This window comes from Barbus barbus (assembly GCF_936440315.1).
Source record: "Barbus barbus genome assembly, chromosome: 28".
NCBI lineage: Eukaryota > Metazoa > Chordata > Actinopteri > Cypriniformes > Cyprinidae > Barbus > Barbus barbus.
In genome coordinates this window covers 4,278,677-4,297,130 of record NC_136756.1, presented here as the reverse complement: position 1 = coordinate 4,297,130, position 18,454 = coordinate 4,278,677, and the positions used below count along the sequence as shown (strand labels likewise).

The 18,454-nt window shown below is 40.1% G+C and overlaps 1 protein-coding gene across 2 annotated transcripts; it reads right to left on the bottom strand.

Annotated features, from left to right (window-relative positions):
- Positions 1-498: 498 nt before the first annotated feature.
- On the bottom strand, positions 499-17,143 carry tmcc1a (transmembrane and coiled-coil domain family 1a; the record flags this gene model as incomplete). 2 transcript variants are annotated; one of them, XM_079383355.1, is made up of 5 exons in its annotated part: positions 499-2,211; positions 2,776-2,911; positions 7,527-8,146; positions 10,230-10,472; positions 12,027-12,169. In XM_079383355.1, the coding sequence occupies 5 exons, from the start codon at positions 12,063-12,065 to the stop codon at positions 1,900-1,902; spliced, it is 1,350 nt and encodes a 449-aa protein (XP_079239481.1). In that variant the 3' UTR covers positions 499-1,899. The 2 variants fall into 2 exon arrangements, with proteins under 2 accessions (XP_079239481.1, XP_079239482.1); XM_079383356.1 differs by lacking the exon at positions 12,027-12,169 and adding an exon at positions 17,054-17,143 and having other exon boundaries at positions 898-2,211.
- Between the last annotated feature and the right edge of the window lie 1,311 nt (positions 17,144-18,454).

The following is an 18,454-nucleotide window of genomic DNA, read 5'->3' as shown; positions in this document are numbered from 1 at the left end:
GTCAGATGATCCGCAGGCAGTGCTGGAAAGGCCTGCAGCTGATGGACAGAGAAGGCAAGGGTCTCAGTGTGGTCACCATCAGGCCGTTTGATTGCGGAGAGGTGATCTGTGACTTCCACGGCCGGCTGATCTCCAGGGATGAGGGACTGGAGATCCATCAGAACAACGAGGCACAAGCTGGACATTTGTTTTTCTTTACCAACGAGAATGGACAGGGCATGTGTTTGGACGCTCATGAGGAGCGCTGCGACTGCCATCCAAACAAAACTATGTTTGGCAGACAAATTAAACACTCTGCCAAACGCGCCAATCTCAGTCCTAGACTGCACTTTGTGGAGGATGAACCGGTCATACTTTTCATGGCCACACGGGACATTCAGACCGGCGAAGAGATCCGCTACGACTATGGAGATAACAGAAGGTCCTTCGCTGGCGACGGTCTGGATCTGATGCTGTCCTAAATGCAGATGGACATTATGTGGACTATGCACAGGCCTTCTGGAAAATCTCTTTATTTGAATGGGACTTAATTGTTCCCGTTTTTATCTATATTGTTTTAAAAATGTGACAACAGATAATCATAAAACAATTACATTTAAAAAGCATTGATAATTTGTCCCTCTTGTCTGTAACAAGCCAAAATAATCATACAACAAGCCCATTCATTTTTTTTTCTGACAGTTATTCTCAGCTAGTGAGAGAGTTTTACTTTTATTCTATGCATAATAAAATAGAAGTCTGTTAAAATAAAAGGAAATCCCTACATCTATTTTGTGTTCTCATAACTTAATGTTTTCTGAAACTTTCTTCAGTTTGCTGAAACGAAGACTGACATGTTAAATTGTAATTAAAGTTACATTTCTATGTATTAGAATGAAGCTCATTCACACTAAAGCTCTAGTCAGAAATGATCTTTATTACAAAAGTTATCAAGAGATGTGAAGGCACTAGAATGGTTTAAAATATCTCTCTCTCTCACACACACACACACACACACACACACACAGGCAGCATAATACGGCTTCAGCAGAGGACTTTCCCCTGAGGATCATTAAATGACTGAGAACTAGTAAACATTATTGTACAGTTAGACGAGTGATAATTCATAAGAATCTGAACGACACATGAGTCGAGGGGTGAGTAGATTTGGTCAGCTTGAGTCGAGCTCATGATCAAACACACACAGCGGTCTCAATTCATAAGAACAGTCCCCATCCACCACTACAGTAGACAAACTAACCTACAGATCACCAAAAAAACCCCTCTCCATCATAATATCAAACACAACATCAGAAATACTGTATTTTGATATTATAGACATTATGAATAAGCAGTAGCAGTGTCTTTCTCTGCTGTTTGTCACAGGTCCAGTAAGGCGGTGCAATATTCAATAAATTAATACTTCATTTAAAAGTGTTTTACATCAGATAATGCTAGTAAACAACCAACATCCTTTGACTTCTTGAAAATATTCAGAGCGAGCGCGTCATCCAAACATTCAAGTTCATTATCTATTACACATGCAATGCTGTTCTTTCACTGAACACAGAAGATGTTGTTACAGAACAGCTCTTTTCCATGCCCTAACAGTTCACAGTTTCTGTTCATTCAAATGTTGAATCACTATCATTGCACACAAAGAGTTGCATGAAAAGAGCTGGAAATGTATCCCTTTGTGTTCAACAAGAAACACCAGCATAAGAGTGTTTACTCACAACACTGAGGAAATGATGACAGAATTTTCATTTTTGTGTGAGCTAATGCAGAATGCTACATTCAACTAAAATCATATTAGAAATACAAATGATATTAATATTAACCTCATTCAAGAGCAATGCACCCAAGGCATTCGAAACACTGTGCAAAATGGTCTGAAAGCAGCAGTTGTCCCGTGGCTCATCAAGGCACGTGCAGGAGGCGAGAGGTGTGTCCTGAGAAAGCGTCCCAGTTCCTCCAGAGCACGGCCAGCAGCAGGAAGACCAGCAGCGAGGAGACGGAGCGGCTGCGCGTCTTCATCAGCGGGACCACGCAGTTGGCGACAGTGGAGACGAAGACCAGCAGCACAGCCATGAGGGCCAGCAGCACGTTGATGAGCTTGCCGATGAGGGTACGAGCCGTGGCGTTCTCCAGGCCCTCCAGCTGAACCACCTGCTGCTGCTGCTGCTGCAGCTCCATCTTAGAGATGCGCGTCTGACACGCTTCCAGAGCCTCCTGATGCACACACACACACACCGCAGGTCAGTCTCACACTAACACTTTGGACTCACTGACAAAAGTAGGAATAGTTCACCCCAAAAAATGAAATGTGGTGAAAATGCCCTTCCCCTCAGTTCATCCAAGATTAGGATGAGTTTGTTTCTTCATCAGGTTTGTAGAAATGTGTCTCTGCATCAGTGTCTCAGCAATGGATGCTCTGGAGGAAGCGTTATTATGGATTATATATTTTTAATACTATTATATTGCATTTTAGTTAAAAGCGTCTTGATGATGGATTTGTTTCAACTTTTGTTTTCTCCAGATGTTAACTGATGGACTGGAGTGGTGTGGATTATTGTGATGTTTTTATCAGCTGTTTGGACTCTCATTCTGACGGCACCCATTCACTGCAGAGCATCCATTGCTGAGACAGTGATGCAGAGACACATTTCTACAAACCTGATGAAGAAACATTTATGTGGCAGTTCACACCCACTAGCTAGTGTAAGTCAAGCAGTGTCTAGCTAGTATCCATTTGACCTCTGGGGTCATATGTTAAACACACACACAGACACACACCTGCAGGTCTCGGGCCCTCTCGTTGGACTGGTAAGCGATCTTCTCCTCCATGCTGGCCAGCTCTTGCTTCAGGATCAGGATCTCATTCTGGTGGAGCTCCGTCAGATCGTTGACTTGTTCCTCTAAGCGCTCACACCTATAGAAACACAACACAAGAAACACAGTCACTTCCTGTGCTAGACAAACACAAGCGTGATTCTGCAGGAGAGTGTGTTTATGTGAGGGAACGAGACCTCGTTGATGTTTTAGTCTTTATTCATGTACACGTATTCGTCTCAAAGTGTGATGGAGCTTCACTGGTCTGAAGAGTCCAGAGACAAATCCACAAACTGTTGACTAATGGATGAGTTTCAAACAGCTTTAACACTCAGCTTAAATGCACTTAATGGAAGAAAACAAGAGTTCTGTCATTTATCCCCTCCTCACACCATTCCAAAGGCACAAATCTCTTTTCCATACAATAACCATTCTTAGTGATTACAGCTGTAAGATTCAACAAAATATGATACAGGCTCAGAAATCCCCTGTTCAGATTCAAGAAAGGCCAGATTTGACCATGTAATCTTAAAGCATGAGCACTGATTAATGCATGTATAAATATATATATATATATATATATATATATATATATGCAATTTGTTTGATCTATTCCTTTATCGACCGCAAAACTTCACTGATCCATTAGTTTGACAGCATGGTTTTCAGCTATTTCTGTGCTTCCGTTATTACAAGCCAACAGAAAAAAATGCTTGACCGCAGTCTGAACATTTAGGGCAGAAATATGTTTGTCCATTCATTTCTCTCACTGTGAACTCGCATTCTCTCTCTTCTTCTGAAACGTTTACCATTTAAGAGGAAAAAGCCTAATCTGAGTCTATTTCAGGCCCACAAATCTGTTTCTAATACAGTCATGAAGAGCAGGGAAAATGCCAAATCAAAATATTAGATGAATAACTAACATGGACAGTACATGATTTACTCAGGTCAAACCTATTTGTGTAGCGCTTTCACAATACACATTGTTTCAGACCAGCTTTACATGAAATAATGATATTAATGTTTCTAATATCTTGATATAGTAATTGCTTTTAGTTGCATTTAGCAGATTAGAGCTGTATAATCACACAGATCACATTTGCTATATAGTATGTATCGCAGACATGGTTGAATGATTTATATAAATGGCAGGATTAAAAATTTAAATTGTATCTCTCACCCCCAGCCTTTAATCTTTTAATTTTAACTGCTAGCGCTGCTCATTAGCAGCGAGTTAACAATGGTCAATCGCATCCCCATTCGCATTTAATACCACTTATTTTTTCTCTCTTTCTCACTCTATTACTTTTCTTTCTCGCTCCATTTTTTCAGAGTCCGTCAAACAACTGTGTTGAGTGAGAATTATTCTACAATCACGGTGAGTAATGGCTTCTCCTTGCATTGTCACCTGCACTGCTTGCCACATGTACAGTTTATCTGTCTCTGTCAGCAGCGAGGGATTCACATGTGATAAATGCAGGGAAATAGTTAGGCTGACAGAGAAGATTTCTAGATGTGACTAGCTCAGGGAGTCCTGTACATTGTTCGGTTCCGGTCACAGCAGGGCAACTGGGTGACTGTAAGGCGGCCTAGTCGTGGGTCAAAACACCGCTCTTCCGTTCCAATCAAAACATCAAACAGGTTCTCCCCACTCAGTGACGCACCCACTGAGAAACCTGATGAAAGTGCTCTAGTATTTCTAGTACTTAATATCAGGTCCCTTTCTACAAAAGCACTTTTTGTAAATGATTTGATCAATGATGATAATCTAGATTTGCTCTGTTTGACAGAAACATGGCTAAAACCAGATGAATACATTACTTTAAATGAGTCCACACCCCCAAGATTACTGCTGTAAAAATGAGCCACGTCCAAAAGGTAAAGGGGGAGGTGTTGCTACAATTTATAGCAATATTCTCAGTATTTCTCGGAGGGCAGGCTTTAAGTATAACTCGTTTGAAGTTATGGTGCTGTGTATAACATTATCTAGATAAACACGTGCTATTGATAAATCCCCTGTGATGTTTGTACTGGCTACTGTATACAGGCCACCAGGGCACCATACAGACTTTATTAAAGAATTTGTTGACTTTCTATCTGAGTTAGTACTGGCTGCAGATAAAGTCTTAATTGTTGGCGATTTTAATATCCATGTCAATAATGAAAAAGATGCATTAGGATCAGCATTCATAGACATTCTGAACTCTATTGGGGTTAGACAACATGTTTCAGGACCTACTCATTGTCTAAATCATACTCTAGCATATCCAACAGCGCAGAAAAACTTGATGATGTAACAGAAACTATGGGCTCTCTCTTTTCTAGCACTTTAGATACAGTTGCTCCTTTACGCTTAAGGAAGATCAAAGAAAACAGTCTGACTCCGTGGTATAATGAGCACACTCGCACCCTAAAGAGAGCAGCACGGAAAATGGAGCGCAGCTGGAGGAAAATAAAACTAGAGGTATTTCGTATAGCTTGGTGGGAAAGTACTTTCTCCTACAGAAAAGCCTTAAAAACTGCTAGATCTGATCTAATTTAGAAGAAAACAAACACAACCCCAAGTATTTATGCAATACAGTGGCTAAATGCACAAAAATATAACATCAGCAGGTGCAAACATTTCCCAATAGCACAGTAGTAATGATTTTATGAATTACTTTTGTTCCAAGATCGATACTTTTAGAGATAAAATTTTAACCATGCAGCCGTCAGCCACAGTATCACATCAGCTGATGAGGAACAATTCCACTTATTCTCTTCTATAGGAAAGGAAGAATTGCATAAACTTTTTGAATCATCTAAACAAAAAACATGTCAGACCCTATTCCATCTAAGCTACTAAAAGAGGTGCATACAGAAGTCATAGATCCTCTTCTGAATATTATTAATTCATCATTGTCATTAGGATATGTCCCAAAAATCTTCAAACTGGCTGGCCTCTCATTATAAAACCACAAATTAGCCCCAAATAATGAATTAATTACAAACCAATCTCGAATCTCCCTTTTCTGTCAAAGATACTAGAAAAAGTTAGTATCATCACAACTATGTTCCTTCTTAGAGATAAATAGTATATGTGAGGAATTCCAGTCAGGATTTAGACCGTATCATAGTACTGAGACTGCTCTCAATAGAGTTACAAATGCTTCTATCATCTGATAGTGGTTATATCTCTTTATTAGTTCTACTGGATCTTAGCGCTGCGTTCGACACTATCACCCACACCATTCTTTTTAATAGACTAGAACACTTTGTTGGCATTAGTGGAAGTGCATTAGCATGGTTCAAATCGTACTTATCTGACCGCCATCAGTTCGTAGCAGTGGATGAAGAGGTATCATATCGATCACAAGTGCAGTATGGAGTACCTCAAGGCTCAGTATTAGGACCATTGCTTTTCACACTTTACATGTTACCCTTGGGAAATATCAGGAAACACAGGGTTAGCTTTTACTCTTATGCTGATGATACTCAGCTCTATATTTCTTCGTGGCCTGACGAAACATACCAATTTGCAAAACTAACGGAATGCATAGTTGATATACAAAACTGGATGACTAGTAATTTCTTACTGCTAAATTCTAAAAAAAAAAAAACAGTGGTATTAATTATTGGACCTAAAACCTCTGTATGTAATAACATAGAACACTGTCTAATACTTGATGGCTGTTCTGTTAATTCTTCGTCATCAGTTATCATGCTATTTGATAGCAATCTATCCTTTGAAAGCCACATTTCTAGCATTTGTAAAACTTCATTCTTCCATCTCAAAAATATATCTAAATTACGACCTATGCTGTCAACAGCAAAAGCAAAAACATTAATTCATGCGCTCATGACCTCAAAGTTAGATTATTGTAATGCTTTATTGGGTGGTGGTTCTGCACGCTTAATAAACAAACTCCAGCTGGTCAAAAATGTAGAACTCTTACTAGAACCAGGAATTATGACCACATTAGCCCGTTTCTGTCAACACTGCACTGGCTCCCTATTACACACCATATACATTTTAAAATCTTGCTAATTACCTATAAATCCCTGAATGGTTTAGCACCTCAGTATTTGAGCAAGCTCTTATTGCAATATAGTCCACGGGAACCAGATGAGTTCTCTGCACAATCTGCCTTTGTTGCAGCCTAGAATTAAACTGCTGGTTTCGTCTGGCCATAGGAGAACGGCACAATATTTCAACACACCATTTCCCTGTTTAAAACTGTAAAGCTGCTTAGACACAATCTGCATTGTAAAAAGCGTTATATAAATAATGGTGACTTGACTTGACTTATGTAGGCCTATGTATTCAGAATACCCCTAATGTCAGGCACCTGTGGCCAAAAAACTTTAGGAGAAAATAGGCAAAAGCATCAGTTCTATTCTAACTCTACAGTCCAAACATAATGTCAGCAATAAACTACTGTACTAAAAGTGCTCAGAAAGCTATCTGTCAGACAGTGAGTGCCGAACTGAATTATTTCATGTACTTTCAATAGTCTAACTCTTTTTCAAAATCAAGCACATCACACTTTTTATTTTCATATTTCATATTTACAGTCTGCATACATTTGTCTGTTTGATTATAAGGACATTAGGGTTGATTTTTGTGGTGCAGTGCTGGATTGCTACTGCATGTCCAGTATGATTTAGGTCCTGAAGCAAACCTATAAGAGAAGCTCTGCTCTAGACTGTATGTACTGTGATTTGTGTGTGTGTACCTGAACCTCTCCTCCTGCAGCGCCTGCATCACTAGCCTGCACTCCTTCATATATCCGCTCCTCACACTCTCCAGCGTCTCCTCCAGACGTGTCTGCGTGTCTCGCAGCTCCTGCAGCTCCTGCATCAGCATGTCCAGGCTACCGCTGTGGCCCCGCTCCAGCGTGTTCCCTCTGGAGCTGGGTGGGCCCCCAGGGGCCCCCGTCACACTGTTGGATCCCGAGGTGGCGCTGGAACAGTCCTCGTCGCTGCCGAACTTGGGGCTGGACTGCAGGTGTGCGGCGGCGGCGGCTCCGTCCTCAGGCTCCTCCGGCCCGTCTCTCAGCACACTGATGTTGTCTGCGCTGCCGAAGCGGTGGCGGATGAGCGAGGCGATCTCGCGCGGTTTGGAGGCCACAGCCCCGGCGGCTGAGTGCAGGCTGTCCACCACCCCCTCGCTGAGGCCCGTGATGACCCGGGCCCCCACGTCCCTCAGGCCCTGCTGCATGTCGCGCAGCACGTCTTTGGGCTGCCGCTGCACACCGCTGTGCTCCGCCTCGCGCAGACGCCGGTGGTAATGCTCCAGCTTGCGCTGAAGCTGGGCAATGCTCGTCGCAGACTTCTGGTTCTTCTTCTCAAACACCTGAGGATGGAGGCAATGTAGAAGTGTGTGGAAGAGCGAGGGAGGGAGTAGATCAAGACATGAGCGAGGAAGGAGATTAAGGCCCTGTTTACACTAGTGTGTTTTCATTTTAAAATGGCGTTTAGATCCTCGCCTATACTGGCGTTTCGCTGCGTTTCAGAAATGATCTCCATGCAGACTACACAACCGAAAAGGTAGTACAGCTGCACGATTAATCATTTTTAAAAATCGCGTTCTAGATTCAAGCACCAATGTGATCCCATTTTTAAATGACAACGATTCGCTCGTGTCTATTAAACCTATGAATAAAAACATACTGCAACATTCAAATGTGTGTTTGTGCTGCCGCTGACACAGAGAGAGCAGAGAGTTACCATGTTTGAGTAAAAAACTGCTTCACAAACAGTCTTTTCAACTACACAGTGTTATTTCTCGCTTACAGTTATTCATATTAGCACAGAAATGCCGGGATGAAAGCTTATATAACTCATACATTAACATTAGAGCATTTGTGTCTATTACATTGTTCAATCCACTAGATGGAGACAAGGGACTGTTAAAAAATGTATTTGTCATGAGATTTGTTCAAAAACACTGATCATCCAGTAATGAAACAAATTAAGTATTCATGAGTGAGTCATTGAGTCATTCATTCAAACCCCTTTTTCATCATTTTAATATTACTAATTGGTGTATTAAATATATTATATTTTAAATATACATATATAATAAAATGTTTAATCATTTATTCAAAATTAAACACTTTAAATAGACTGTGGCAATAATATTTAGTTTAGTTCAGAATTGTGATCTCTATTGATCACTATAAAAACATGATTCTCATTTTATCCAGAATCATGCCCCTCTAATAGATAGATGCTCTATTGTTATTGGATATTTGTATATTATTATTTTATTACCTGTGTCCTGTCCTGTTGCTGTCTTTCTGTTGCACTGTGGAGCTTCTGTCACTACAACAAATTCCTTGTATGTGTAAACATACTTGGCCAATAAAGCTCATTCTGATTCTGAGATGTGGGCGTGGCACTCAGATGAGCCTGAGCTTGTAGGGGCGGAGTTTAAGCACACTAAATAGGCTAGCTGGAGATGAACTACACTAGCCTGCCACCAACTGGCGAGATCTGCTGGTTGCAAAGGAGTAAAGAGATCATCAAGGTCGTCATTAAGGCTTTCGCAGCCGAAGTTGAGCAACTGCAGTGCCTGACCTCTGCGGCTGATCTCGTTTTGCTCTTGTGGTACTTTGATGGCATATGTGATCGTAAGGTCGCTGCAGTGCCAATCAAAGTTGGACAAATTTCCTAACCAGAATGCATTGCTTTTATCGGGCTTCAGCAGCTAAAAACTGGTTTTAAGTCAGTTGTTTATATCTGTTGCTGTAGTGTGTCAGAAGGAAACATTCATTTAGCCATTAATTGTAATAATCCAGTGAGATTTTTGAGATCTGATCTGATCATCATCCAGATCATGAAGAAACAGAACAAACTGAAACAGACTAAATCCAGAAGAACTGTGTCTCCAAGACGCTTCAAGAAACCTCCTGTAAAGCTCCTGAGAAACTGCTCAAGTGCACCGAGGACAAAAGCTGCTTTAATGTTGATTCTTTCAAAATATCTTCTTTCAAATGTTGATTTCATTTAGTTAATAGAAGTTAATAAAGAAAATCTATTTCTGACAGCATCCTCATTTGACAGCATTTTTACACAAGTGCCTAAAGCTTTTAACAGCACTGTAGCTTTGCAGGAGGTTTCTTGAAGCGTCTTGGAGACGCAGTTCTTCTTCTCAGTTTGTTCTGTTTCTTCAATTAATGGCTAAATGAATGTTTGGAAATGTAAACTGATATTTCCTACTGACACATTACAGCAAAAGATAGAAATAACTGACTTCAAACCATTTTTTAGCTGCTGAACATACTAGTGTTCTAATCATTTTGGCCTCCACTGTATATGTATTAATGGTACAAAAATAAGTTTCATTTTCATGTTCAAAATCATTTGTAGTTCCCTTCTTTTGATTTTAGATCACATGTGGACATGGTGATGATGACAGTCAGCAGGTGTTGTACCTGTTTGATGCGGGAGCTCTGCTGTTTGTCGCTGGCATTGCTGGCCAGTTTGAGGTATTCGGCCACATTCTCGTCGCGGGCCGCCTGCTCGATGCGCAGCTGCTCCGTGAGCTTCAGGATCTTCTGCTGCAGCTGTGCGATGGCCTGCCGTGTGCGCTGGGGGTCGAGACCGGCGTCCTCCGAGCCCAGCAGCGAACCATCAGCCCCGCACGCCTGGGCCAGACCGCCCTCCAGCCTCTCGATCTGGAGAAACAGGTCAGGAGCAGGCCGAGGGAGGGACAAACAAGAGAAAACTCATGTCACTTCTTGGAAAATAGGTCTTTCCGTGACTTTGTGCTGACACAATGAAGCAATCGCCTGCTTCTGCAATTGGCATGCTTGCAGACAGAGGCAATTAAAGGTCAATATCTCAATCACACACACACACACACACACATTAGGTTTCTGTGAATTGTGGGGGCTTTCCATAGACTTCTATCACTTTTATACTGACCAAACAATATTTTCTATTCCCTAACCCTAAACCTACCCCTTACAAAAAAAAACATGTTTGCATTGTTACACTTTCAGACAACTTGAAATATATATATATATATATATATATATATATATACTATTTATATATATATAGTATCTATTTTTAAGAATTGTTTCCCTCGTGTGGACCGCAGGCCAAATATATATATATATATATATATATATATATATATACTATTTATATATATATAGTATCTATTTTTAAGAATTGTTTCCCTCGTGTGGACCGCAGGCCGGCCCCCACAATGTCAAATTTCAGCTTTTACTATGCTTGTCGGGACATTTGTTCCCCACAATGTAGCATAAACATGTACACAAACACACACACACACACACACACACACACACACACATCTCATAGGTGTAATGGTTTTTATACTGTACAAACTGTATGTGCTATTTCCCTACACCTAAACTTAGCCCTCACAGGAGACTGTTCATTTCTACTTTCCCCCCAGAAACTCACTCTGTATGATTTATAAGCGTTTTGAAAAGTGGGGACATGGGGCAATGTCCTGAAAAGTCACCTTCACCTTTTAATACCCGTCTCATTATACACATGTCCTCATTTGTCACAAAACCGCGCACGCACGCACACACACACACACACACACACACACTTTCATTTTAAGAGGCACATTTAAAGTGCCTTGTTTTTGTTAATTACGTACACATTCACAGTACATTTGCTGAAAACTGCTTGGTCTTAATATTTCATCACAACTGAACTTGTTTAACACTTCTTACAGGGAAAATCAAGACACAGACACTCATATCTCACACTGGAATATTACATGACTGCCTGTACAGTATGTGTCCACCTCATGGTTAATCAATCCGTTCAGACAGAATGAGCTGAGTATTGAGGTCAGTACAGTCTGATCATATAGTCTAGGTCTGTCTGACAGCAGTGTTTAATCTGACCCATATATGAGCTATAATAACTCCCATTAAACAACACTAAATACAGCACCTTAACCACATTTATAACTTTTTGAATAAATATTAATTAATGGGCTGATAAGTATCACACCACAAGATAATGGAATATTGTATTTTTTTATACCGATAAAAAGTTACATTTTATATTGACGGTGCAGAGAAAATCGGAAGCCTGCGAACATTGTTCCTCAACGTGAGTCAAGCGGACGTGAAGGGAAACATTGCAGAACACGGGTGCAATGAAGCAGAATGACACACCAGTGACACAATGATCTCAGCCAGAAACACATTGACCGGTTCATATATCCGTCCACTCACCTTCCCGTTCCTCTGTCGCAGCAGCTGCTCCCAGTGCATTATTAGACCGAGCTCTCGCCTCCAAGCGCCTCTTCATTTACACTTTCTGCCGGTTTCTCTCTCTCTGAACTTCACAAAGTTGTTTTGAAAAGCTGACCTCGCTCTCAAGCTCCTCCCACCGCCGCGTGGAGCTTTAAACATGACGTCACCCCGAAACTCTTCAGGGAATGGCTCGAACTGATTCTTGAATTGAACTATGAACATGTGCCAATCATCTGCTCTGGCCTGAACTGAACATAGATCCATTCATTCAACGAATCATTCGGACCTGTTCATACCACTCTGCCCTAAATATATGACATTTAGCTTACAGTGGATTTTAGCAGCTAAAACAGTGTATGCTCATTATAGAAATAGTAGATTGACTGATATACAATACAGGAAAATATAGCTACAGGAAAATGAATTCACTGATATTTCAACAATTCAGTTTAAATAGAATGCATGCAATTCTAGAAATGAGCAACATCACTTTTGATCATGTTCAAAATAAACCAAAAACATTTGTATTTTTTTCATTTGACTTTTTTTTTTAAGTCAATCCAATTAAGCTCAGTGTATTTTTCAGAATTTTTTCATGTCCATTAATAAAAAAAAATAAAGCTTTTAGGTTGTCATTATATTAAAGTAGAAACACATGAACACCAGGCCAAACATACAAATACATTTCTTTTTTTTAATCTTTGAATAAAAATGGAATAAAAAAGGCATGGATGGTTAAAAAAAGATCTGCTATTTTGACAATTTTCTTTCTTTTGTTTCTTTTTTTTATTAACTATGAATTAGCCCACCACAGTATAAGCTGTACTTATACAATCTACTTCCTAAAAACAACATTATGAAGTTGCGTTGCATAAAGGTTATATTGACACAAGTCCACGATTTAATGCACTTGTTTAACCAGACAGCAGCGGATTTCTTAGTCTGTGGCAACACTATCTGTTTACAGTCCAGCACAAATCCAGCTCACGGTGTTTATGAGGTCTGTAATCGGCAGAGATAAAGCGGTCAGGACGGGCGGCGTCTCAAGGGTGATTAAGGACAAACCCACAAACAGAGAGCAACTGACCGGTTCTGCCAGTTTGGAGCCACAAAGCCCACCGCAGGCAAACAAACAGTAAACATTTAGCAATTCAGTTGCTCATATGCATTACAGTCATACTATATTATATAAGGAATACTGTACAGTCAGCCGGTCATTATGAGAAAATAAACCCAAAGGGATGATCAAGTCTTGTGTAACCCTGAAGAAGATTTTACAATAACGTCTGGCTGACTAAACATTATTACACTGAATATATCGCTCCTTATCCAATAAATAAACACATGGACTGCTGAGTTTTAGAGGACACTAGAACTAGAACTACTGATAGACTGGTTAGTATCTGTTAGGGCCGTAGGGGATTACTTTTTATGAAGCTAGGGAATCATATGCCAAAACCCTCAGAGATGATGGTCTGCCATGAAAGGTTTAGATTTTATAGTCATAATAAAGCAAAAAAAAAAAAAAAAGCTTTTTGCTTCCAGAAGCACACTCTTAAATGTGCTCTATTTAAGTCAAGTCACCTTTATTAACAGAGTATGTAACAGCAATCCTGGGCCACATGTAAAACACATCAGCAACACACTTCTTATACAACAGCAAGAACACACCTAACTATCCAAAACAACACGGTCTGCTGGCTTTTCTGCTGGCTTTGGTCGAATCTGCAGAATTGTGACGCAGGGAGCAGTGATTCAAGCAGTTATGAGTGTTTCAATTCTGCTGATTCACACTTCTTCCGTTTCTCCAGAATTTGTTGGCTTGTGCTAGTTCCTGAAACTTTCCAAAACCACAGAAAAGGCCCAGAAAAACGAGTTCTGCACCAGGCTTAAAGCCCTGCTGGTGTGTATTCAGGAACTGACTGTCGGGGGTGGTGCGAGAAAAACTCACATCTGAAGGAAGGAGATAGGGAAAGAAGAACCTCTGCGGTCATGCTGACTGCATACATGTGACTTCTGGAAGACTGGACAGGTCTTTACCAGTCAAAGCCATGTTAACAGCTTCAGAGACTGACACAGTGAGTGCTTCAGAGGAAGAACTTAGTTTGTGAGGGTCACGGCAGAAAAACTTCAAAAAGTTTAAGAATTCAAACAGAAGTAGGCATGACATGTGATTCTGACATAACCTGCCCTCAAACTTCACATCAGGTCGCTTCTCAGACGCTCTCTTTCTGTCTAAGTGGTGGTTCTTGATCAAAAACGAACTGATACATCATGAATACTGTTTTTGGCATCTGATAGAGCTTTTGGACCTGGAACCAGTGACGTGACTGATTGACAGGTTGGCATTTCACCAAAAATGCAATACTAGCCTATCACGTGTATTCCCCTGTTCACTTGTGATCTGATCACTCATGTCAATAAATCAAATGTCTTCCTCATTCTAATGTCTGATCAAGCGATGACTAATGCTTTTGCTGCCTTACAAATGTAGTTAACACAGCAGATCCACATGCCCCTGATCAGATATCACAAGGGAATCGAGCAGAGCCACAGGTCTGGGCTTCCAGCAAAACACAAGACAATGCAGGGCTGTATTACATTACCTCTTGAAGGAAGAAATCTCTCTAAACACCAAACACAGTGTGTATATATATATATATATATATATATAGGCAGCATTTTAAGACATCACACGTTCACAAATGAACAAATAGTCTTATATGACAAGACTGACATAAGAGTCCATCCCAGATACTGTGGTAACATTGTTTCCAGTTTTCTTGCCATGATTATAATGTTACTTAAAGTTACATGAATTTTTCGTAAAATTTTCTTCCCCAATTTTCGATCTCATATGTAAGCATACACATGAAAAACAATGCAATCATCAACACTAACCGCATATAAATGAAAGTTGCCTAATGTTACAGAGTGAAATATCGATCCAGAGAGTGGTAAAGGCCTGTGCAAGCTTAGGGATACTGATGGAAGACATCTGCATCTTTGCTTTGATAATATTACTGAATATCATCCAGATAAAAATGTGATTTACTCAGCTTTTTGCTCAAAATCTTACTTTTTAATGAAACCTACCTACATTCAAGTATTAATAAAAAAAACAAAAACAAAAGAATGCTTGAAGCTAGAATAAAACTGATTTTTTTATTTTTTTTTAAAGTAGAGGCTCTGATTAATATATGGCATGATCAGATATTCATACAACAAAATATTCTGGGGGCCATGACATTTTAGTGAAAATCCACAAAAAAACGCTGGTGGTGGCTGCCAACTGTTTTCAAAAACGCAATTAAAGTTAAAATGTCCAGTTTTCTTGTTGCGATCAGAATGTTAGAAAGGTTACAAAAACATTTGTTAGAATATTCAAGTACAAATAAGGACGTTCTGAGAATGTTGTTCTGAGAACCTTTTCTTTCAACAGCATAACAATGTATATCAAACATTAATAAGGTTATAAGAAAATGAACATTACTTTAATAACATTGTGTCATAACATTAAAATAGCAAACATTTAAAAAGTTGTGAGAGCGTTCCCTGTTAGCTGGGGTTATAATGGACTTGGACTTGCAATACACTGAATTACACAATAAACATATCATAAACAATTATATATATATATTACATTTCTATTTCTGTTCTTTTTATGGCAGTAAAATACCTTCATATTTACACAAAGGCCAGTTTCAGAAAAGTGGAAATCCTCTTTACTGTTGCTTTAAGGGAGACTGGAGCCACTAACAATGCCTTATTCATCAGCAGTGGACAATTACATAACTGAACATGTTAACCTGAGCTCATATACAGACACACACACACACTCACACACACACATGTTGGTTTTTGTGGTTTATGGGGACTCTCCATAGGCGTAATGGTTTTTATACTGAACAAACTGTGTGTGCTATTGCCCTACACCAACCCTACACCTAAACTTAGCCCTCACAGGAGACTTTCTGCATTTTTAGATTTTCAAAAAAACACCATTTAGTATGTTTTTAAGCCTTTTGAATTACGGGGACATAGGCAGTGTCCTCATAAACCACCTTCATATTGTAATACCTCTGTCATACCCATGTCATTATACAAATTTGTGTCCTCATAAACCACATAAACATGCACACACACACACACACACACACACACACTCACACACACACACACAAGAACAACACATGCTAAAACTGTATACTTTCAAACTAAAGACATCTAACTGTACTGTTGAGTGCACACAAGTGCTAGTTTTGGAAGTACTAGTTTTACTGTTGTGAAACTCAACAAATCCCTGGTTATCTTGGGTCAAGAACTACAAGAGGGCCTTTCATGAGTAATTATGTCAAAACAGCATTTGTGAAAGTCTCTAATAAGCTTTTGACCAGATTCATGCCAATGTGTCTGATACTCTTCTTACCAAGAAACGCAAATTCTGTCATCATTCACTTAAACTGGTATGTCATTCCAAGACTGTATATGACTTGGAAATGTAACTTGAATCCCCACATATATATATATATATTAAATCTGAGAACATGAATGAGATTTATGTGCCAGTTTACGGTGAACAACGCATTACACACTGGTCTGTTATTTTGGTCTATTCTGGTTTTTCCCCAAAGTTATCAAATGTCTTCAGAAGTCATATGGAGGATGTTTTTATTGTCTTTGGGTCTTATCAGGCTCAGTCCCCATTCATTTTCATGGAAAAAAAGCAGCTTAAACATGATAAACAACAGTCCACAGAAGAAAGTCAGTCATACAGGTTTGAGACGGCACTGCAAATCATGGCTTTTGAGCGAAAACAAACCAACATACAAACCATAAAATAGGTCAAATACGGATTTCTTATAATATGTACATATCAAAAACTCTATAAGAGTACTGATGCACATTTAAAGAGTAATATTACACTTATATTTAAGTGTAATATAAGTGTAATTCAGCCAAATGTAGGAGTTTTCTAACAACACACACACACACACTGAACTTACGGTGTTGGTTGGGGAGGTGGACGGAGAGGAGTCTGGCGTTATCAGGTTGAGAATGATGTCCATTGGAGAAATCATTGAGCCGGCAGACATTCACAAGGCGTTCATTCACTCGGGTGTGTTGAGTTTTGATTTGAGTCCAGATCATCAGTGCTGTTCCATTACAACATGATGAACAACAGAGAAAATAAAGTGTTCATGTTCTTAAAGCAAAGACGATGAGGAGTAATTCAGCCCGTGTGGGCCTGGGCTCTTACAGCGCTCTGAAAAACTCACCGTCGAGCTGCAGTGGAAACATCAGAGTTGAGAAAGCAAGTGTTGGGAGTTCGCACAGGCAATGAAAACCCCAAAAGCTCAGCGTGAACAGTTACTGTGTTTGAGAAAGAAGCAGAGAGCCAGAGCCCATGAGAAGGGTTTTGTCTCGACGGGACTCTTTTGGCCAGAAATACACTGTTGGACAACTAATGAGGAAATTCATTCACGGGTTTAAAGGGCTTCAAGAGCTTAGCCAATGAATTATGGTGACCTACCAACCTCAACCAATCACAGACAGAGACCCTAAAACCAATCATAACCATCCACTGTGTCCAGACTAATGACTGGCTTTGCCTTCAGTGCATACAAACTGATCATGAACACTGCAGATCCACACAACTGCTGCCTGACACTACTGTGTGTGAGGGAGAGAGAGTGTGTGAGTGTGTGTTTGTGTGTGTGTATGAGAGTGTGTGTGTGTGCGTGCAGAAGTGAAATGGGGTGCATAAGAGGGGCAGACAAGAAACTGCCAAAACTCCTCTCAATGGAAGCGAGAGAGCATGATAAAGCTGTGGTTTAGGCGAGAGCTGGCTTATATAACAGTAGGCCTCATTCAGGCAGTGAGTACTGTTTTCAGTGAATGAAGCACAGCACATGCTTCCAACTAGCTTTGAACCTCCATATCTCGGTTCTTTATTTTGTGATCTTTAGCAATAAACCAGACCGCTTTTAAAAGCACAGCGATTTTCAACAAGTTGCATGATTTGAGGGATCCTTCATGTCTGTAGCATGTATTAATTTTAATACTTACGTTCAAGATTAGTTACCAATCACTAAGTTTACAGTGTTGGGAAGGTTATTTTGGAAAATTAATCGTTTACAGATGACAAGTTACCCTATTTAAGTGAAGTGAAGTGAAGTGAAGTGAAGTGACATACTGCCAAGTATGGTGACCCATACTCGGAATTCGTGCTCTGCATTTAACCCATCCATCGTGCACACACACAGCAGTGAACACACACACACACACACACACAGCAGTGAACACACACACACACACTGTGAACACACACCTGGAGCAGTGGGCAGCCATTTATGCTGCGGCGCCCGGGGAGCAGTTGGGGGTTCGGTGCCTTGCTCAAGGGCACC